The sequence below is a fragment of the Plectrocnemia conspersa genome, unplaced genomic scaffold (genome assembly GCF_051122295.1).
Source record: "Plectrocnemia conspersa isolate PC_06_02 unplaced genomic scaffold, ASM5112229v1 ptg000013l, whole genome shotgun sequence".
Taxonomy (NCBI): Eukaryota; Metazoa; Arthropoda; class Insecta; order Trichoptera; family Polycentropodidae; genus Plectrocnemia; species Plectrocnemia conspersa.
In genome coordinates this window covers 22,467,365-22,493,008 of record NW_028277177.1, presented here as the reverse complement: position 1 = coordinate 22,493,008, position 25,644 = coordinate 22,467,365, and the positions used below count along the sequence as shown (strand labels likewise).

Here is a 25,644-nt window from a genome sequence, read left to right as displayed (position 1 = left end):
TTTTTAATATGTATTTATGAAACAGTGTAAGTTATGTATTTTATAGTTTTTACTAGTGAATAAAATAATTTTTGTCCTTAATATTTTCAATATCTCTAAAGGTCTTCTTTTTAGCAAAACTAAACTAAGTCAAAAATAAACAAATCTAATTACAACCTCAAATCTATTCAATAAATTAAATTTAATAAAATACGAATCAGGTTGGCTAAATGAGTGATAATACCCATATTAAAGGTATTGTCAAAGTATCATTCCATATTATAGATTACAGAGTAAACGAGACATTTGTATCGATAAATGCGTTATGTTAGTGGAAAAAGAAATACTCCAAATACCTTAGATGCCTCCAGAATACTCCAGTTCCTTTAGACATATTATCCAATAGAAAAGAAGACAATTTTAACTTCGTACTTTTGAAAACATACATAGATCTACCAATAGCCATAAATAATTTTATCTTTCTCATTTTTAGACATTTTTTTTATATTTCCTTTTTTATCCTTAATTTAAAATTTAAAAAACACCATTAGAAAAATATATGTAATATATAGAATGCGATTTTTTATTAATGTAGATATCTTTATATTATTGTTGAGCAGAGAACTGCATAGAAGAAAACAAACTTAAATAGCATGAAAATAATTGATGAACCAAAACGAATCGAACTACTTCAATTAATTACAAAGAAATTCCGTGCTCCCTTATGTATAACCAAATCGTTGAGAAAATTGTCAATAACTGCTGTTGCTAGTTTACATTATCATATTTTTAAAACAATAACGATAAAAAACCTCTTTAGACTTTTGAAAAAAATAACATTTAAGTTCTTTGACAGGAAAATTTTATCGCGATTTTTACGCGAAGCGGATTCTTCTTATCTGATTAATAATGCAATTCTTGAATTACCAAATCAAAGATAAGGGCAAATAATATAATTAAGAAAATCGATTATTTTTCCATTCAAATACTTTCGACCTCAATTAAAAAAATCATGCATATTTTCAAATATCTGTCACAGACCAACCTCTTCTTATGCAGCGTTTTATTAAATGTAGCTGTTTACATTTTAAAATATTTATACAAATTTAATTTTGAACAAAAGAAGACCCTATTAAAATTTTCATCAAATGAGAATTGGAATTTTTCTTGACATATAAAAGAAAAATAAACACTAAACTCACAATAAATAGCGAAACTTTCTTACAAATAATTTGTCGAAAATCCAATCACTATCAATATGAAGGATTTAAAAACCCAAATCAAGTGCAACGATTTATTAAATTATTGGTTAAGGTTACGTGTTTCAAAATGTCTAATTGTACCGTTTTAAAAACGGCTATTTCGAAAAGCAACCGTGCCACAAAAGACCATATAAATTTAAAGATCAAAAACTAATTTGTAAATACGCTTATTAGATTAATACGATTAAAATTTTAAGTACATTTAGAAGTATTCTCAATTAAAATGTCAGTCTAGCAGTATTTATTTTTAAGCATCCCAGCCGATAGAATCAATACCAATTGAAAGAGTAAGTATCATTCGACGGGCCACCCCCTGACTTTATCCCACTAATCAAGCCCCAGGTAATTAAATTACGTTTTACCGTCTCTATCCCATTTAACCGAACAAATATCTACTTTTACCAACCGCAATCGATTTCCTAACGACTCTATATCACACACAAGTAAAAACTTTAATTCCCAGCGACGACAGTATCATAACACGCGGTGTTACGTACACGATTTTTTTTATTAAACTCTCCTATATATGTATATGCGTACCTTTTCTTTATTCGTGCGTATAAAATCTATCAGAACGAGTCTTTTACAGGGGAAAACTCGCTTTCTCGCGTTAGAAAAATTTAAATAAAAAAAACATTCTTACCTTTATCCTGGGGACTAAACTCGGCCTCGAGCTCCTCCTTTGTGGGTTCGGGTTCTGGTTTCATTGCGCTCATTGTTCTTGATTCTTCTAAAACTTCTTCACTATTGGGCCCTTGATTTATGTTCTTTCTCGCTCTGTGGCCTCGGAAAACGGCTTGGATTTTCGTAGCTGCCTTCTCCTCTTCAACGTTATCGGTATCACAAATGTCCTTTGTTATGTCTTGAAGTTCTGAGAACAAAAAATACAAAGATACAATCAATGAGTCGTATTGTACAGCGTTTTTCACGTGAATTTATTTTTTAAACACTGATTAAAGTCTTTGAGTGAAAAAATGCTTTTTACATAAAGAGACAGAGACTAATTTAATTCAATTTATTATTCTTGTCTTAAATAATAGTTTCGCAATCCATGCAAAATTGTGCTTTTAGTTTAGCTTAATAGCTCATTAAAACAGACTTATTTAAAATAAAAGTTAATGGTTATAATACATTAATTTTGCCCTTATTGATATCATTAAAATATTTTTTTAATAATTTAACAGTATATTTTATTACTAGAAAAAATAAGTATAATTATTTAAGTATTTATTACATATGAAAATATAATTTATTTATAATACATAATACAAATTGAAGTAATATACTCATCATTTATGATAATAAATTGCTGAAGACCTTTCTCCTTACGGTTACTATTTATTTCAATCGATGCAATACTTCCTTGACGTATAATAATTAAAATTCAGACTAAAACTTAGAAGTAGGAGAAGGTTAAGTATTTAGATAAAAATTATATCTAGGTAAAATTTTAGATGTGGCAAAAAAATAGCAGTTGCGCCTTTTTTATTGTATTTTTTTCTGAAAATAATACATTGTCGTTTTAAAATCAATCTTGAAATAAATGACGAATATTTATAAAATTTCATGAATAATAAATAATGATATTAATATCAGTAGTATATTTTGAAGCAATAAAATAAAAATTGTTTCATTAAAAAAATATATTTATTTTTTGATTACCTGATATGAGCCAAAATAGCTCATTAATATAGAATTATCGATACCTAATATGTACAATCCAGCACTGTTTCAATTAATTATCACGTAATTGATTCGCGAAATCAGGAAAATCTTACCTAATCTGTAAAGATCGATCAGAATTATAATTATATAATAATCAATAATGTTTCCCTAGATACGATAGAAACAAAAAGATTCATTTGTTATTCAAACCTAAGTCTTACTATTTAACGGTTTTTAAAAATTTGCGTGTGTATTATGCAATTCTAGGTATTCTGAGTAATGTTGAATCGGTGTCTAAAATTCGCAGTCTTACGATTTTTCGACACCGACTATAACAATGGGCAGTTAAATTGTGTTAAACTACGTTAAGCTTAATCTTTATATTTTAAAATTTATTTTTTAAAATATATACTTAATACGTATATTTTATTTCAATAAAAAAGCATTTTTTAAAACTGATTTTTAAGTCATAAAGTTCATCTTATACTTCCATTTTTATAATACAACGACAGAAGATAAAATTTATTTACACGTTTAGATCATTTTTATATTTATTTCTAAATCTTAATACAGAAACTTATTCGTTTTGTCAATTGTTAAATTAACAACTTTATCCACATCGTTTTTATTATATATCTATTGAGTGAAAACATTGACATTTTCTATATTTAAATAGACATCAATGTAACCTCACTTTTCACTTCTGCCACTTTTGATCAATATTTATTTATATAAAATTCTTTAGTACGTCTTTTTTTACAAAAGATCAAGAGTCAGTAAAGCAAATTTGTTATTCTTTAGATAGTAAAACCCACATCACCAAAAACTATTTACCAACTGCGAAAATATCACGATGAAATCGCAAGTGAAACAACGTAATAGAAAGTTATGGCCGCCGTGTGATACACAAACGCAACCCTCTGTCGTTATTTCTTTTGGAAAACTTTCGCAAAGTTCAGAGGTTTCAAAAGTTTCGATACTGTATATCTATATACAATAGGTAATATGAACGCGTCTGTTGAAGGTATACGACCGAGTAATTTGGGTTAAATAAAATATTTTCACCGCAAGCGAATTTGTGTAGCCCGCATCGGTCGAATAGATCATCAATCATACTATTTTTTGCAATGGCCAAATATCGCATATTAGTTTCGAAAGGTTTACTGTGAACGAAATTGACTTTCACTCGTATTATATTACGACCAACGTACATAAGCTCCTTAGGGAGTTTCACCGCAGACTTATGGAATCGATCACACAAAAAATACACAGCAAATAGCAATGCCAATATATATTATGCAACACCTCTATATATAGTCATTACAAAATACTTCAGGTATTCAGATACTAAAAATAACATATATTATATAAACCATCAAAACAGGATTTTTAATACTGATTTTACAACAGCGGTTAAATCAATTGTTGCTTCACAACAACAATTCCCAAATAGATAAAAATATAGTGCATTATCTAAGAAACGTTTATGTGTTTTAAATACATAAATATGTATCAAGAATATCTGAAGATTATATACATATAATACTTCAATATATATGATTTCAGGTGAAAATAGTTTCATTAAAACTTCCAACATTTCCGCTTTATAGTAGTAAAGAGACGTGACTCGATAAATTATACAATTAATTTACAGAGTCACGTTTTAAGCACTCATTTAAAAAGGTTTATGTCTAATATTGTAATATTATTTATGCGGAAATTAGACTACAACTAGTTATCGTACTTGTAGAGTATTATTAAAATTTATACGAAAAGTTAGCGCTTTAGCAAAGTTGCCGTTAAAACTAATCGGTACTGTGTTGATAAACGCTGTAATAAATATTTATTTTGGATATCACATATATGATATATGTACGTATTTTACTACAAAATACAAGTATGTATTCGTGACTTACTTTTCCAATACCTTGTTCACAATATTAAATCGTATAAATTAAAAAGTTATACTAAAGTAACGCATAATTGACACAAAAGCTTATCAAGGAAACAACAAGAAGGTCTTCCTTTGAAAACAAACTTATAATAGGATTGTATCGTATAGATAATTTTATTTATTAACAATATACAATAATAATATGCTTTTAAAGAAGCTTATTTGAAGCTCACTATTTTTTAATAGATAGCTCAATTTAAACTTAAGATAAATAATGTGAACGAAGGGTTGAACGATGAAACTACTACTTTAAAATGCATAGTGCGACGTTAGTTTAAAAGTTGGGGAAGAGTAAAGTAGGTCTTAAAAAGCGAAAAGTTAGAGAGGATTAACTATTTGATAGTAGTTAAGTTAAACTAGACTTTTATGTAGGTTATTTTACAATTTTGACTTTATTCAACAAAATACATGGAATTATATTAATAAAATTATTTTTGTAATATAATTTAAGCATGATATAACATAAATCATTATTCACCGATTTTTATTGTATATTTACTTAGGCTTGTGTTTTATCAATCTGTGCTGGAAATGTTTTATATGCAAATACGGATATACATGAATGATATATAGTTTCGAAAATGGGTTTTTATAAATTTCCTTAATTGCCTATCAAATATGAATGAACAATATACATTAAATATAGCGAGGAACAATATATATAAAAAATAATGACTCGTATAACTATACTATATTATATTTATATGTTAATAACAACAGCTTCATATTACCTTTATCAAATATTTTATACATAACTATAATCATAATTATTATAAATTTATATATATTAAAAATTCATTAATGGATTGAATGCCTGTTTTTATAAACAATATTTAGGCACTTAATATTATATATTAATAACAAATTAATAATTTTTATAAAATTAAATTCATATACTTTTCGTTGATTTTTTAATGATTCGAAATATGGCCAGTGTTTTGCCACATTTAATAAAAGTATCTGACGTTATGAAAAAAATTCTTTGGACCGTATCGGGAGGTTAAGAAAAAGGTTCCTAAAGTGAAACAGTGAATAGTTTACTTTATGGAAATGTTCCTCTGTCGACATTTTATATATATAAAGGGATCGAATTGGCAGAATATTTTAAAATGTTATATAATTATTATTAATGACCTATTGCTCATTAAGAACGGAATAGCGTAGTCCGTAACGTCTCAGACTAGTAACTCTGAAGTTGCGGGCTCGAACTCCGGCAGCAACACTCGAATTTTTATTTATAAAAATGCGATATTAATTTTAAAAAATACGGCCCCAGCTACAGAGACATATATTAATTATTGATTGTATAGCACATAATATAATAATTTATAATTAATAATATAGATGTCACCGATTCCCAGACTTTTTCATTCTCACTAGAATCACTATTAATACTAAAATAAGATTTAATAATAAAAAATATTAATATAGTCTTTTTCGCTACAACTAAACTCTCGTTTTATAAGATTAAAAACCATAATTAAGCTTATTTTATCTGATAAAATATACCATGGATATTAATTAACTAAAAATAAATATTGCACTTCTAAAAAGTATTTCTAAAACAACTTATTTCAAGATTGATTTTAAAATGACAATCTTTTTCTTTTTTTAAAAATCACAATAAACCATATATCGCAAAAAATGTCGCAACTGCTTTTTTTACCATAAGATATAATCATGCGAAAGCTGATAAGCTTTTAGAAGTGTTTGTTTTCTTTTTTATTTAAAGAAAAGTCGCGAGTAAAAGCTTAATATGATATATTAACTTATGTTTTAAAAATCTTAAAAAATATATATTTTCAAGATAATGTTAGTAAAATAATAAATAAAATAGTTGCTTTTAATTCAATTTCAAAGACAGAACATATGTATAAGTAAAAAATCAAAATCAATCCATTTATTTATATGCGCTTACTATATTTTAACCTGCAGAGTCAAAAAGTAATTTTAGAACTTGCGAGTAATAAAATAATATATTATATATACTATATAGAAATAATATAGAATGTATAAAAATATGACTTTATATTTAAATATATTTCCAGTTTTTCCAAATAAATATTTTTAATGTACAAGAGATATTCAAAATAAAAGATAAGGATGAAATAGTTAATCTGACGTTGCGGGTTCGAGCCCCGGTAGCAGGTCTCGAATTTTTATTTATAAAAAATGCGCTATAATTAGAATACCAGCCCCAGCTGCAGTGACATCCATTGGATATAAATTATATTACAAATGTATTCTTTTGTTTCACAAATAAGAAACGGATCTTTTTACTTTTAATAAAAATGTGTAATGGTATTTATTTCTTATTTTTTATTACATATCTGACCATCATGACTTGACAGGTTTACCCAATGCGTCATGATGGCCATTATATAAACAATAATTATACAGTAAAACGTTTTCGACACTGCCTTTTAGCAACTTTAAAAAGTGATTCATTGCGTAGACGCTGCGCCAGCAATTTAATAAATAATAAGTTTTAAGCAACAAATTGAAATTTAATCGAAATTATATATTTTTATTTAATTTAATACAATCGTAAATAGCAAATCCATTTTATAATACTTCGATTCTAAAACATCTTGTTTATTTTTATTACAAAAAATAACACACCAGACATGAAATGGTTACAAAATCGATTTTTATTACTTAAATCGTTGTTTGTGATGTAATAACTATTTATTCTGGCGGTTGGCATTTTTATTATCATCAGAAGCATATTTTGTAATTCTGCCATATTTATGAGTATTCCGCCAGAATATGTACAAATTTTCACGCAACGCCAATTTGTATATAATATTTTATTTTATTTAAAACTGTAATGCTTTTGCTTATATAGGTCAGAGCACAAAAAACGCACACGCCAAAAGGTGATGGCTTTCACGTCCGAAGCGCTTTTCATCCTCTGTTTCACCGTTTGTTTCAGTATTGTTTCAACGTTTAATTCTTCCAATCCAAGCTTAGTCGGTTCTTCCGATGGGGCTTTGGGGTCTGAGCGAAATTCATTCTGAATATTTAACGAGACCTCAACCAACGCCTGGGTCTGAATAATGATTGAATCGTATGTGGCGCAGTTTTATATTTATATCTATGTATTGTACATCAATTTCAAGTTTCACTTGTATTTTGTATTGAACAAACTATTTTTGTAATATAATAAATAATTATATATAAAATATATTGTAATAAATATTAGATTGTTTATTTATTTTGTTGACACTTATATAAAAATATAAAAGCAAAATTAAATATTAACCGTATATAACACAGATAAATAAATATTATATATATATACTAGATCGACACTTTCCAATTATTATTTACAGCTATTTCCTATCTTAGTATTATTTATTTAATTCTCTATCGATAGAATTCCTTTTGTTTTGAGCTAAATAATAAATCAAATTTTCATTTAACACTTTCGTTTCCTATTATTGTGGTTTTGGAGACTGCGGAAAATACGATTATCTGATGCCATGTCAAGAGAATATAGTGAATGTGTTATGGCCCTACATTTAAAATGCTATAGTTTTTGGGGTGTTTTTCGTATTATCTGAATTTTTATATGCTATTAATATTAAAAAATACGCCTCTTTTTTAAATTGAATTTATAACTGTTCGCTTATTTATATTTCAGTTCCTTAATGATATATTCCTATTATATATTCATAGCAGCTCATAATAAACAACTCCAACCATCAGTTTTAGATTGTTATTATTGTTGATTAAAAAACGCATTGTTCCAATATAAACACTTTCTTAATTTTTTGCCATTAAATAGTTCGTGTCGTATCAGAACCATAAATCAGTTTATTCAGACCTGTTATTGTCCTCTTTGGCTATTTCCATATTTATATTATAAACGATTTTATCAAACCAACGTTTACATATATGTAAATGCTTATTCTATTTGCTCTATTGCTAGGCTTTTTTACTGAAAATTTTGTATTTCATTTTCAGTAATATAAATAGTCATTTGAATGACCTTTTATGTGAATGACCCAATGTGACGATTGATAACTTTTTTTTTGTATATGACTTTTATAAAAATAAACTATTTTTAAGCAGCTAAATATTTGTCGATGATGTCACTTGTAAAACAGGCACCTGCGTAAGCAAATTCAACCCTTTTGTATTTGTATGGACACCGAATGTCCTTTTAAAAGAACCGGTCACATAAAGGTTAGGTACATTTGATAGGCAACAATTAGTTTTTATTGCGATTTTAATTAATACTAGCGACAAGTTTAACATCTCACATTTAACCGTGTAGACCCGACAGTTATTATTTTTTTAATATGATGTATGGTGATTAACTAATAGCTAGGTTCAGTGCTGTAAATTATAGTTAGTTCTTAAAAAAAATGGTTGTTGTTTCAAATCTAGTTCTCGGTATTTTTATCGTTAGTTTTGAAGTTAATTTATGTTGATTATACTACTGTGAAATTATTATTCTAGTAATTATTTTTATCGTTATTAACGATCATATTTTTTATTTGAAGTACATGATAAAAAAAACAGCGTCACAAAAATCAAATAATATGATTTATATGTAATATAAGCACAACACTTATAGTAAAATAAAATATATTAAGAACAGATTATATTTTTAAATTACATTATTGCATTTTAATTTACATTTACATATGTTAGAAATAACTGTTTTACCAATATATATTTTTAAATAGAATACTACAAAATAATTATTTTGCATATTTTTAATACTAATTTTCTACATTGAAAAATAATGATTATAGTAAAATCTTTAGGTTGAATAAAACCATTTATAAATACATGTTTTTTATGTAATTATAAAATAGTAAAAAAAAATATTAGAAATTTAATTCCATGAAGGTCTAGATCGTTAATCTGGAGACTCTGGGTTCGAGCCACAGCATCCGACTCAAATTTATATGTTTAAAAATGCGAAATTATTAAAAGCTTCTGATTGAAATTTATTAATTATAAATTTTAACACACATAATAATTTATAATTAAACATATATAATTAATAATGTCACTGATTCCCAGACTGAAATAATAATAATGTATCATATAAGATATGTAATAATTATAAAATACACATTTTTCGCGCTCCTTGATTGATGAAAATATAGGATAATAAATTTATGATATATATTTGCTATTTGTTTAGATAATCTTATCTGTTAAAAATTAGTTTATTGTACAAAAATAATTTACTTCTAATTTTTAAATATCTATTTAAATGCATATATTTATTGCAAACATATAACTCTATTATAAGTATTGTTTAAGAAATACCAAATACATAACATACATAACTGTATTGATTTTAAAAGTTCCAGAAAATTGTAAAAAAAAAATGTAATCTTGTAGTTATACGAAAATATAAGAAAAAAAAAGTAAAAATTTAAAATTTAGTCAATACGTAGATGTATAATTCGTTCGAAAACAACGGTTTGAATATATTTGAGCTAGATAGTGAAAACTTATTTTAAAGACAACGTCGCAGTTGCTCTTTTTTCAGCAGAATATAATTTAAAAAAGCTCAAGGCTTCCAGCATAAAACTAAAACCAACCAAAAATATATTAAGTACCATAGTACGTTAACATTTTATATGGATTAAACTGTTCTTACAGGATAGAGGCTGGTCATTGTTTTATCATATCTACACACATATGCTGCTTCGAAATTTTCACCGTTCTAATGCTTTGAGCCTCCGGTTTTTCGGTTAATGTATACCCATTCTCGTATCATTATACCTGCGCACGTGCGGGCGCAGGTTGATAAATGACGCGCATGCAAAAGTTTCTCGGGCTCTGTGTGAAAAATTGTCTCACTTTGTCAAAAGTTTCCATTTTTTCTCTCCTCCTCTCTTAATATATCACAGGCTGGAAAAAAGAGATGATAAAAAAAACTTATACAGCAATGTGGCGCGTTCGATATGTGAAATTTGATTCGTCATCGCGAATATGTATATGGTAGATTTTTTCACGTCCTACGCGAAGTGTTCGTTTTTAATGGGCATACTTGGTCTGCCATATGAGGCTATTAATCATCCAGAATAAAATGGTGAATTTAAATCGTCATTAGATTATTGACACAATGGTGCAATGTTGTGATTAATCGCTAGAATCGATTAGAGATACATTCAATGTTTCCCTGTAATACAATATTATGCAAGTATTTTATATCTTAAAGGTACACGGCAATTTAACAGTATAATATTACATTGACCTGATATTGGTTGACAGTTTCGTGCGTTTCTTTATATCGCGCGGATGACGAAATTATGATGAGGCGTTGTCTAGGTCAGAACTAGCGTTGTTACATGGCCAGGACGCGTCCATTGGCGTCGGCGTATTGAAATAATACCGGGATTTTTATAATCGGTATTACCGATAAAAATGATCAGACAATACCGGTATTGACATTAATATTATTTTTTATAATTAATTGTTAAAAAAAATAATCTGATTCACTAATACTCCGGCAACGATTGTCTCAACGATTATAATATTATCCCTTTTAATGTTTACAATGCTTACATCCAGCATGGATAATTATGTTTTAAAAAAATTTATAGCTTGTAGATTTTTTTGTTTGATTTTGAATTGCTTTTTTTGTCTCTATTTTTCAAATACATTTTTGATTTCATACTTCGTACAGGATAATGGTGAAAATATACCAACGAACCATGCAAATTCTTAGCTATAGGCTGTGGTGAATGTTATAGAAAAGAGAAAAGGTCCTAACACTAATTGCGTATTCTATTGTGAATGATTTTGAGGAATATTTTAAGCATGTGGCTAATCAAGCTTATTATTCTATATTCTTGCTACTCTTTTGTATTTGACTTTAGGCAGAGTAATGAAGGTAGATTCAAGCCACTTGTTTTTCTATTGAACCTGTTTTGTATATTTGTTGCTTCATTAATGAATTAGTCAAATTATCTGCCGAATACGTGAATTAGTCAGGAACTTTTTTGCTTATTTCGTACATTGAGCAAAGTAATAGTAGCACTCCTGTGGTGTTTTTAGTAACTAGACAAAATGTTATTTCGTTAAATAAAAATAAATAAATCATTAATGTTCATCTTTATTTAGAATGCCAAAAAAGTCTAGAACCGTAAATATGACGACGTACCAATTTTATTAAAAGATATTTTCACGATTTATATAGTGGGTGTATGGTCGATTTTTAATCTCTTATGGTGTAACTGTTAGACAGGTTAGGTGCGATAGAAGCGCTCCCGGTGGTGTTTTTCGTAACTAGACCAAATGTCATTTGATTATATAAAAATAAATCAATCATTAAATACAGTGATGTTATCTAAACTATGTACAAGACATTTAGAATCAAACCATTAATTATTTTTAATCATTCTACAATATTAGCTACTAAAATGTACCATACTCTAAAAGTTAACGATATATCCACACTCTGAAGGTAAAAATTGAATTATAGATAAAAGTTATTATTGAAGTTTGAAAATTGAAGTAATATATTCACAAAATTAATTATGTATAAATATTATTTATGCATGCAAAAGTAAACAATACCAAATACAATCAGCCCACCAGTGAGCCAGGGATCGTTCGATGTGAGCACAAATTCGTGATCGGAATCTTTATCCAGCGTTAACGCTTTTTCTCTTATCCTGTTTTCGCCGAAGAATTTATCGTCACACAAGAGTATCGTAAAACAACATGTGTCAATACACTTTTCTTTGCGCAAATACGAAACACAGAAAAACTGCTATAAAAAATGTTGTAAATCCGCATATTATACAATATTGTAATATTACGTAGTAATAATGTGGGGAAATATAAGCGAGTTCTTTGATATATTACAATAATGCCTAAATAATACTGTACCGAATATTGAGAACAAAATAAACAAAGAATGTTTACTATTGGCCTTTTTCGACAGAATCTATTGTCGAAGTTCAAAGTAAAGCAAATATTGAAACTTTGCCTTATATCAAATATATGATGCAAGAATTATTAATAAAATTCTGCAGCAACTTGATATAAATATATATGACGAATTATATACATTAAAAATATATTAAAATAATATTTCATTGTAATATCAACCGTTTTGATGCTAGCACATTTAAAATATCACTTTTTAATTTAAATATCACTATTTCACTTTTTGAGATATAGTTGTAAAACAAGTGTTGTAAAATATGAACCTACAACTATATTGGCCTCAATTAATTTTTATTTGCTGCAATCCCAAGCTGTTATAATGCTTCTAAGAAACTTATTAACAAACTCGGAAAATTTTGTTAGTAAGTTATGAACTCAACTAAAGAATTCAGACGAATTCTCAGAAGATGGCTGGTGTGATCCAGCCGAAATATCACAGTACAAAATCATAAACACCTTAATAACATATAATACTCGCGAAAACATATACCAATATATATATATATATATATATATATATATATATATATATATATATATATATATATATATATATATATATATATATATATATATATATATATATATATATATATATATATATATATATATATATATATATATATATATATATATATATATATATATATATATATATATATATATATATATATATATATATATATATTTATATATTTATATATATATATATATATATATATATATATATATATATATATATATATATATATATATATATATGGATTTTTAGCGGGATTCTCGGGATTCATCGCGATTTATGCTTACTTGTTGATCCGGCCATGATCACGAATTGCTTGCGACTCGTGATCATGGCCGGAAAATCACGGCCGAAATATAGAATACAACAAGTAAGCATAAATCGCGATGAATCCCGAGATTTAAAATATATATATATATATATATATATATATATATATATATATATATATATATATATATATATATATATATATATATATATATATATATATATATATATATATATTTACTTTTCATTAATTGATAATACTAATAATTAAATATACTTAGAATTGCAAATAAATTAATACAAAATTTGGATAAATAATATATAATTCAAAGCTACCAAAAACTTTGCTATTTATGAACTTTGACAGGTTTAACTTTTGTCAAAACACAGATAACCCATTACTGCTAATAAAATATTAACTAAAATGAATTTCCTAGAAGAAATTAATTTCTGATGGATATTATTTTAATTGAATTATTAAATAAAAATAAATACACATACTAATTTGCCATTTGGCTGAAAAGATCCGCATTGTTTCTGTTTAACTTATTTAATTTCCCGCAAAACTTCTGCGTGCCTCACAATTCCCAAGCCCTCAGAGAAACGAGGCTTTTAAAAATGTACGAAGTGAGTTATTAAGGTATCATTCTGAGAAAAAAAATCACAAATAATATTGGATCTAAAAGCTCGGAGCTGCGTTTTATTAAAAGATTTTTTAAGCACAATAAAATGTTTTTAATTTATATATATATATATTTTATACGCCACTCTGTTAGAATTACATTTATATAAAGCTAATTGCACAGTCTTGAATAACAATGAAGCAAATTTCAAATACGAACTTTCGCTTTGTTGTTTCATTTTTAACTGTGAAAGGATCGATCGAGCGTCGCCATTTTGCTGCTGGTACAAAATGGCGTCAAAATTGCACCGTTAGTCTTTGAACCGCGGCGAGACAACCGCAATTTTCTTTTGTAGATTCCAAAGGAAAATGTATAGGCAGTAAAGATGAAAACATGACTCGCACAAATGAAAACTGTCTCGAGCATAGCAATAAAAATATTTCATCATTCCTCTTCTCCTCTTACACGCTTCAAAGCGATTCACAGCATCTTAACGAGTGAACATATTTCGATATCTGTTTCGCTTCATTATTCAGCCCATAATTTATAAATTATATGAAAGGAAAAGTAAATCAAAATTGCTACGTAAATTGGAGGATCTCGATTTCATTATATTATATTATAAATACGCAAAAAAATATGAAATAAAACGTAATTTTAAAACATAAATTGCAATGTAAATAAATTGTAATTATATAAATTAAATTAATTGTATAAGCACTTATACAATACCAGAGAAAAGACGTTACTACTATACCCATTCATGTAAATTTTATCACTTGACCTAATTCTGACCAAGGACCTTGGCTTCAGATTGTTTTTTATAAAAAAACTTATAACTCTCGAGCAAAAATTTAGTTTACCTCAGAGAGCAATCTGAATATGTTTATTAATATATTTATAATTTAAAATTACACCTATATCAACAAATTACACATTAATTATCCTAAATAAATACATATTCAAAATAATTCTAAGAAATTCTCTTTGTTTATTGCCAACGATATTCATCCAATGAAACTAAATAGAAAGCTTAAAATTAGTTATCTACGATTCTCACTACATACACGTATGCACATACTACGTATATAGGGCATACAATATTCTAGTGGATCGTGCGCAGTGTTCAAAATGAAATAAGTTGCAGAATTCGAGATGACACAGGTCTCTAGATTGTGTAAACCTTTTGTCAAGTATTTACCGAGGGATTTAATTGCAAGTCACGGCAAACTGCGGCCACTTTATAGTTAATATATTAGTTCAACGGAATAGTACAAAGGTCGAGGCCGAAATCTGAATAACGAACGCTAGGTCATTAAAATTGCATGGGAACGTGACTCAAATTATTACATTAGTCGTTGCTTAATGCATTAATCGAGTTCTCCCGGTAAGCTTTTGCGAAAATGCGAAAAGTTTACTGGCTTGAGTGTCTAAACTTTCTGCGCCTGCTTTGCATAATGTAAACATATATTTGATAAGCTATGAGCTAGATTATAGGGGAAGGTTGTGCGTTACCATTAAAACTATTTAATTTATTTGGTATCCGGGATATCTATCTGAAATACTGTATCGATAACTTATACATAATTACATAAGGCATTTTCCAAGTTATATATAGGAATAAGTTGAGCAAAATAATGCATTATATTGAAGCGCAGTTCGAACTGATATTGAATACTTCTTCAAATGAAAGACTATATAAATTCTATAGATAATACCATACCTTTCAGTAAAATATAATAATATAAATCTATAAACTTAATTTCGAACATAAGATATTTTTTCAATATTAATTTATACAAAAAGAAGCTGAAACAAACTGCGAAACAAATTTGAAGTCGGAAAAACGTTACAAGCAATTGATTCAATTAAACCTGATTTTAACTATTGTAGGTTTAAACTAATAAATTTATTTTTCCAGCTTCTCTTAAGAAAAGTTTTTCATTATTTCTCCTTTGCTTAGATTATTCTCATATGCTAAAAATTATTTCTTAATAAAAATATTTCATTTCCCCAAAAGCTGAATATATTCAGTTAAATTTTTCTAATATGTCCACAAAAATCCTGCTGCCACTTAGCATCTTCAAATTCTAAATAATTTATATTACATTCCTTGAAAAACACAAATAATGCTGGTAATAGTTGTTTAAAACTTATTATAGTATTTATATAAGAAGTATGTTCATATTTCCAATTCACTTTATATATCAGGGTTTTAAACAAGCGTCTTAAAATAACTCACTCAGTTAATTATTCAACAATAAGTTTGACCCGTTGAATAAAATATATTTTGCTTACAGTGATTGCTGATGAATATGCAATGAGAAAAGATTTCATCTTTGCGGTATCAGGCAATAAAAACCTTTTTGACATTAATAAAATCTAAATCGCCATAAAATTTTGAATGTGTATAGTCTTTTTCATTCCGAATAAATATCTTCACCAGTAGTGCGATTTTTCAGGTAAATAATTTTTAAGTCATCTTTCACAGTAAAGTCGTTTAATATAATTTTTACAAATATTGTTTGGCTGGGTACATTAATTACTAAATATACCTAATAGTACCTAAACTATATCCTTGGATTAAAGTAAAAATATCGACAATTTTTACAAAAATTGTTTGCGCCTTGTAATACAAATGGCCCAGATGACCACTCCGGCGATTGGTAACCACAGGGTAAAAGAACAATATTTTTGTGCGCAGGGTAGAATGCGTTGCATGGCAAGCGCGCGACTTTTCCAAGCAAAATAGTTTTTTCGACGGTATCCATAAGTGATTAACGTCTCTTAACGAATGTAATACACCCATACCTCGCTATACGGCCGCTTTTTATACGGCCTTTCGCTATAACGGCCCTCTTCAATTAAGGCACGTTTTCGATATACGGCCTAAAATGTTTCGCTATAACGGCAAAAAAAACTTTTTTTCGATGTCGATTTTTTTTAAAATTTAAAAATAGATTTAATTTGCAGAATTTTAAAATGAAAGGTGAAGCAGCTAGCGTCTATGAGGCCGCATCTAAGGAATATCCCAACATTTTAATGGGAATTTTTGAAAGAGGGGTCATAAACCTGAACAAGTGTTTAACGTAGACGACACAGGGCTTTATTGAAAGCGAATGCCTGATTGCACGTACATTTCAAAAACCGAAAAATCTGCACCTGGTTATAAGGTGTCTAAAGAACGATTAACTTTGCTACTTGGTGAAAATGCCGCGGGTGATTTTAAGCTAAAACCACTTTTAATATATTTGTCCGAAAATCCAAGGCCTCTTAAAGGACTAAATAAAAATCAATTACCCGTCATATGGAGATCCAACAAGAAAGCTTGGATGACTAAAGCTACTTTAGAGGATTGGTTCAAAAATCACTTTTGCACAGAAATGAAAAAATATTTGCGAGACAATAACTTAAGCAACAAGGCTTGGCTAATTTTGGATAATGCACCAGGGCATCCTACTAATTTATCCGAACTATCTGAAGATGTCATGATTGAGTACCTTCCGAAAAATACAACAGCTCTGATCCAACCAATGGATCAGGGTGCAATAGCCACTTTTAAGTCATATTACCTACGCCGAACTTTCCGACAACTTATAAGGGAAACCGATGGTAAATCTTCAATTAAAACATTTTGGAAAAATTATAACACCAAGGATGCTGTTGACAGCATCAGTGAATCATGGAAGGAATTAAAATTAACAACAATGAACCATGTTTGGAAAAAAATATGGCCAGAATGTGTAAAAAGTACTGATGCAGAAGTTAATTGCCTTCCTGAAATTAGGCAAAACATTTTGGATCTAGCACATGATCTCGGCTTTGAAGGTTTGAACGAACGTGATGTGCTTGATCTACTTGAAGCTGATAGGGAACCCCTTTCATATAAGGAACTCATTCAATTGCAAGCAGAACCGGCATTTGATGAAGAGACAGAGCCTGTTGTATTCAAACAGCTAACATCAAAAAAATTGTCAAAAGCTTTTTCCTATTTCGAACAAGGAATACACATCTTCCTTGAAAACGATCCTGGCGTCGAACGTAGTGCTAAAGTTTCTCGAGGAATTAACTCAGCCATTAGCTGTTATTAATCACTGAAGAACGAAAGAGACAAAAAGGCAAGACAAACATCGTTGGGCAATTTTTTTAAGCCAGGCCCATCTTTACCAGCGTAAAATGAGAACGACAGTGATCTGAAGGTTACCATTTCTTTATCGTCTTCAGATTAAAGCAATTTTAAAAAAAATTATATATGTATTCATACACATATTTTATGTAACATGAAGTTGTTTCATTTTTGTTTATGGATTATTGTTGGTTTTTGGAGTCTGTTATTATTTTATGTACAAATGTATGTACTTGTTATGTATGTATTTTTAATTTAAATGAAATAAAAAGATAAAATTCATTTTAAATGATAAACCATGTTACATTTTTAACAAATATGGAACCGATCATATTGAATTTGTATGAATTTGTATTAGAATAATTGATTCGTTATTCGGCTTTTCGCTTAGCGGCCAAGTTTCGTGGAACGTATCTAGGCCGTAAAGCGAGGTATGTGTGTATTTCCAATTATTAACGCAATTGTTTGGTCATGAGATTTCTTTCCAATTGTCGTGTGATATATTGTGTCGTGTGAATATACTTTCGAGGCATGTTTTCGTTTGTTCGAAATTGTCGGTCAAATGACCTCTATATTATAACAAATTGGGCAGGTGGTTCAACTTTCACAATATATATTAGAATCAGCCGATTAAATAGTTTATAATATATAATTTGTTACTAAGAATAGTAAAATAATACGAGTATATGGTAAAAATATAACGCATGAAAAATATTACAAACACGTATACGGGAATTGTATATTTTATTAAAACATATTGCTATTTTTCCGTTTAGGTAAAATGTGTCATATTCAGGTCAGTTGCTATTTAGCTATCGTGCGGAAAATTGCATAGTTACGTTAATAAAATATAATATGACTGAAAAGGTCATATGTTATAGTCTACAATTGTATTACATATTATCTGTAATATGAATATATTAGATTTGTATTTGATTGGCATGATTAGTAAAAGCTTATTTTCTAAACAGCCCTAACAAACAATGTTATTTTTTTTATACAAACTTATAAAATTAATAGTATTTAAATAGATAAAGTAAATTTATTAATAAGTTTAACTTGAAGTAATTTAAATGTATTTAAAAGAAAATGTAAAATATATTCATAAACTATTTTTCTAGAAAGGTTTTAATACATATTTTTATTATTTTAAATATATATATATATATATATATATATATATATATATATATATATATATATATATATATATATATATATATATATATATATATATATATATATATATATATATATATATATATATATATATATATATATATATATATATATATATATATATATATATATATATATATATATATATATATATATATATATATATATATATATATATATATATATATATATATATATATTGTAATAATAAAAATATCAAATTATTAAATTTACAATAACTGTATCAGTTACCCTACTCTAATATGTATATAGGATAATGTATTCCACTACAATTTCTTTGATATCACACATATTTACATATATTATGTTTATCGTTCGCATACATACATATATGTACATAAACACAAACTTTCACTTTAACTATTAACAAACCCATCTTGTGATTATGCTCTCCAGAGGAGATAAACCACTCAGCTTTTCATCTTACCAAATATTCACCAAAGGCTTTCAAAGGACCAGCCCCGAAAAGATTCCCTCATTCATCACGACCTACAGCGGATTTACTATCAGAACCCAAAGCGCACATCACATGGCATTGTTCGTAATATATTGAGAGAAAAAAATGTATCTGATGATGGATGGCCTGCTTGAGGGTTTAATTTTTGCAATCTACGTTTTACGCTTATTAAAAATGAAAATCATGGCACGACGAGACTAATGAGGAGTCAATTAAGGTCTGAAAGCTTACGTCGGCCATCGGCGCTCGTTTAATTTTACATAAGCCTGCATGAATTATGGTTCAAATTAAAATTTAATCATCTTAATCGAAATTTTCACGCGGCTTTAGGTTTAGTATATGTGCAGTATAAGAGGGGCTAAAATCAGAATAATTAAAGTGTCCGTAATTTTTTATTACGTGAGATTCATGAATAAAATATCAAGCAAAAATCACTATATGATTACAAAAAATTTGCATCTTTACAACAGAGCAACACATACAGTACCTAAAACAAAAATGTAAGGGTATTAAATTCTAGAATATTGATTATCATAAATAATTTTCAATGTTGTTAAGCTTCAAGTTCTAAAAAAATTGTAAATAATAATTTTAAAATATGTATTTTTATTATTAAAATAAATAATATAAATAACTCAGAGATCTTATGTTTGTTATAAGAACCTTATGCCATTAATTTTACGAGTGTGCTTTTTTCGTGAAAACGTATATTTCATCGTCGGAAGATGATTAAAGCGTCACAAAGCTTTCAAGTTCTCGGCTTAAAAACGAGCACGTGTTGACACGTCATATAGTATGTCAACCGCCAAAGCTTTGTGGAATGACAAACACTACCTGTGTAGAGCTTTTACGGAGCATCGAGTGCTCCATAAATAGAGAGCCTTTGTTCTCTCGGCCTATTTGAAGTATCGTTACAATATGGCTGTTAATTTTCGTGTAAAAGTATACCAAACGATATTATTCCTACATATTTTATTACTATAACATAATAATATACCTACATAACATGTTTTTAATTAAAATTAATGAGCGCTACTAATTAGTGTAAATGTATGTATATTTTGTATATACGCACGATTCCTTTTCAAATTAAGCATTCACAGCCCTTTATGTACATAAGTATATACATATATCGTAGTTTAATTTACAAATTACGAGAAAAGTATTTTTAAATTGTGTGTAGTGAAAATAGAGTATGTATTATTAAATGTTAAGCTTAATTTAGTTGGCATTAAAATCATAAAAAACTGTATTGAGAAAAAAAATTGTATATTATACAATTATATATTCTAAGATCTGTCTTAAAATTAATAAATAGTACATAATGTAAGCAAAAAATAAGCGAAAGTTTTCTATATGTATTATCGATGATTAATAATGATAAAAAAATCTTTATACAAAATTAAATTTAAGTCTAAATGTACATATATATTATAAACTGCACACAACAATTATTGCTGTATTTTATAAAATTATAAAATAAATTAAAATTACCATCGTAAAAAAAATCATATTTAATAGCTTTTAGGCAATTCAATTTAACTACTTTGTATTAAAAATATTTTTCAATTATACGCCAAAATGTTATCTTTGCAACACTAAAACACAACCTCATAAATATTATAATATAAAACAAATATTACACAAATATTATTTTGCCGTGTTTTTCCAACTGTCTTTTTTTATTATACACACATACGTACGATGTTTGTACATATAATATTTTGCGGTCATTTTTAGAGCCCTCTCTGTGTGTCTCTTCATAAATTTTTAGATCCGACGCCCCCGCTACGGCCCTGGCGTATGAAGTCACGCGTTAGCATCCCGATCGTTAAATTGCGATAAAGATATTTATTTTTAATTCGTGACGTAACAACTTTTAACGTAAGCCCACCTGGCTCATTATTCATGGCGTGAGAGCCGAACGTTTTCAACATGATAGTAATTTTCGCGAAAGGTTCACTTGCAAATTTTCCGCCATGAGCCTTGGCAGTAAAAGCATTAGACGCAATAAACTTTGAAACCTTCAAACTAGTGATGGTATTGATCATGTTTTTGATTTAATTTTGCACTGTATCTCAAAATAGTAGCAATTAAACTGAACTAGAACCATAGCCAAAGATAGACAAGAGACGATTCAGTGTGCTTTGTTGTCGTAATTTGCTAATTGACAAAATTAGATATAACATGGACGATAATTTTAGCTTTAAATAGTAGCTTAAACGAGAAATTCGTTTGTAAAAAAAATTAATAATAAAAAAATATTTTATTAGCTCAACGATAAATTATCGATATCTAATAACAATTTTGCTTATATTTATTTAATTATTAGTTCTGTTAATAGTATTTGCAGTACTCAAAAGACTACGATGTGGTTCGATACACTACAAGGATCAAATTTTGAACCATTGTAATTTATTTTGTTTACTAACCTAATTTATTATTTTTTTAGTCCGACTTTTTTGTACCATTTTTAAATTTATATAGACCAAAAAATAAAATGTATGTGTACACTATAATAAAATTCTTTGCAAACACACTGACATACAATACACGAATACATTATAATAAAAAAACTACTACTTAAAAATGTCTATAAATTCTGCATGAGAAGATAAGGTATGACTTGGCTGTTAATCAAGGGTTACAAATTAATTTTTGAATGTAAACGGGATTCGCAGAGCTTTATGAAATTGCACTTAAAACTCAAATTACCATTTGCTTCAACTTATCTTCGTGAGACTCGTTTCTACACCATTAATTTAATTATTACCATTCCGTATCTATTACGCGCCGCGGCAATGTTCACAATATAGCTATGCAAAATAGCATTTTTTAAATTAAATATAATATAAAAATACGCACATTTGTTATATATGTTACAGTAAATGTATATTTTTCAGTGTATTTTCACTAGTATAAATATAATTTTACTAACTAGACCACTGAAAATGTATCAAACAATAGCTTTATAATTTCACTGGTGGCCCTGCTGTCGTTGAAACTCAACTTAATAGTTGCGAAACGACTGTTCAAACCCAAACCTAACCTAAACAAATTAACCATTCCTAATTTAAACTAATAAAACTTCTGAAACCATATTTAATTTTAGAATCGATTTATAATACTAAACTTGTTTTGAAGCAAAATTTTTTTTTAGACAATATAATAAGGGTTATTAAGAGCTCTAATATATTACAAAAATTCAAGTATTAATCTTTAAAACTATATTGCAAGTCGCATAAACGCTCGTATGAGGGTATTATCAATTTAATACAAAACTTGTTTTAAAGCAAAAAACTATTTTTTTACATCTCATTTCGATACAAGTTTAGCTTCTGAACATTTTATGTAAAATTTCATCTAACGAATTTATGATACTTATACTTTTATTTTCTGTGGAATATATTTAATCTATAGATTTGTAGAAATATACATTTTATAGCGAAAGATTAGAAATTAACCATATTAACAGATGTACTGAATGCTCTCAGAAATTGTTTCTGATTTTAATTTTATAGATTTATCGAGACCAATCATAATCGTTGTGTTAAAATTAGTTGAAAAAAACTTGCTAAAAGAGTCATATAAACAACTTAATTTGTGTCCCTTAATTACATAGAATCAAATATATCGTATGCGAACGTGCATTAACGGTACATTTATATTTACGAACGTAGACCTTACTTTAACAAAAATAAGAATCAGTGCCATATTGCATTCTATAGAATTACAATATCACCAATTGTGCTAATTTAAATAAACCGTACGTATATAACAATAAACTAAACTGGTTCCTCTCTTATACCATAGACTGGAAGAGACGTTGCACTTATTCTATTTCCTTAACAATATATAAGCTAGAACACTACTGTATTGTATAACTTTCTTCAGACACATTCGTCTAAAACCTTAGTCAGAACTATCACTTTGCTTCCGACTTGGTATAATGAAAGTTCTGTTTAACTTGCTCTAAGCGGAGCGACGCCTAATTAACCGACTCTGAAAAGACCGATAAAATCAACCGCTTTATTTTACCCGTCCGATCTGGTCCAGCTAAATTAGTCATCTGAATCCCAAGACTTGATTTTTGATTTAATTTAAATACCACTAAGACGGCGAGAACAGAAACGTAATAGCAATATTGCTTAAATTATATGCCCTTATTTTAAACTGTTGATTTAAAACATGTAATTAGCAAAATAAACGCTTGTACTGCCAGGTTTCACATAAAATTTGTGAGCCTTAATATACTTATATATAACCAGCTGTTCGTTATATACATACGTTTAGTTCATAAAACAATTCAGTACTTTAAAATGGAGTGATTTAGCGTAACCCAAGACCAGCAAATAGTACCCTCGTGTGCCTATTACGCGTGAAATTATCACCGAAAAAAATACGCCTTTAAACGGTCCCTTCGAACGCATTAATCAAACCGCGGAAAAACTTTTAATGGGAATCTGACAAGAGTCTGCAAGATAAATGGATAGACATCAAATGGCCGTAGGTATTCTCTCGCCGAAGCGCGCTTTTACATAACATCGAGCGAGTGATTAATTAATATTGTACGCCAGGCGCCACGTGTGTATGTGTGTTCACGTGTAAATATCGCTTCGGGTGAATATCAAGGAGTGCTGTGGATTAGTACGTACCTTGGCAAGCAAACAAAGTTTGCTCGAACAAGAGTGGTGTTAACCCTCATTGTGCCACTGAGCCAATATGGGCGCGAGTTCGAGCCAAAGCACAAAGCCTCTTTCTTCCGTTTTCGTCTGATTTGGACAGAAATGAATGTTTGATGCGAGGCACGAACCATTGTAAACACTTCCGGTGAATGTGTGGTGTGTAAACATGTTTTGTGATGTTGTAATACTTTTTTTAACAAAAAGTAGCTGGCTTTGCAACGGTGTTGGCGCTTATGAAATTTCAGTTTATGTTGGTATTTTTCTGATGATGATTTTATCGTCTTGCAAATAGTGTTATAATGGCTACTTCTTTGCATATCTAAAGATTTTTGTGGTGAGTTTTTTGTACTCTCATGAGTAAGCCTGAGCCTTCTGGCGTTTTATTTGACCCATTTTCCTGGACCAGAACATTGTTAATTTGATGAACAAAAATTTTACACGAATATATTTTTTATGTTTCTTAAACATTGGTTCTATAAAATCTCCAGCACTATTTGTTTAGAATTAAACAGTATAGTTTATTTAAGTTACCATTACAAAAAATATTAATTATGTTCAAGTTACAGCAGTTTATATTCCAACTGAACCGATTTATGCAACAATTTCCTATTTAAGTCATTCGTGCCTTGACTCTGGGTTGTAATCTCGAAGCTCTAGTACTTCTGGCAATTTAAATACACTAATAAAATATAATGTCTGCCTGGATACTATGTGCCGATTTAGCGCGAACTCCACCGGTGGTGAGCGCAGGTCCAAAAGTCAAATAAAAATGGATAAGATATTTCTATGTGTGAGCTATAGCTTATATGTTGTCAAAAAAATAGGAGGAGATGAATAATTATCCTACTTATTTCTTTCACACTTTTTTTGATCAATCATAGATAATCTGGGCGGTATGGAAATCGACATTCTTGTCTTATTTCTTTTTTTAAATTATTTATTTACTTTTAATAAATCTTCCGTTCCAAAAAGGG

The 25,644-nt window shown here is 28.2% G+C and overlaps 1 protein-coding gene across 2 annotated transcripts in view; it reads right to left on the bottom strand.

Annotated features, from left to right (window-relative positions):
* The window catches only part of igl (IQ calmodulin-binding domain containing protein igloo), a 151,703-nt gene that overhangs the window by 65,707 nt on the left and 60,352 nt on the right, over positions 1-25,644 (bottom strand). For both annotated transcript variants that reach the window (XM_088201862.1, XM_088201863.1), the window contains exon 3: positions 1,885-2,112. In XM_088201862.1, the coding sequence (XP_088057988.1) occupies positions 1,885-2,112 (228 nt within the window). The remainder of the gene's footprint in view (positions 1-1,884; positions 2,113-25,644) is intronic.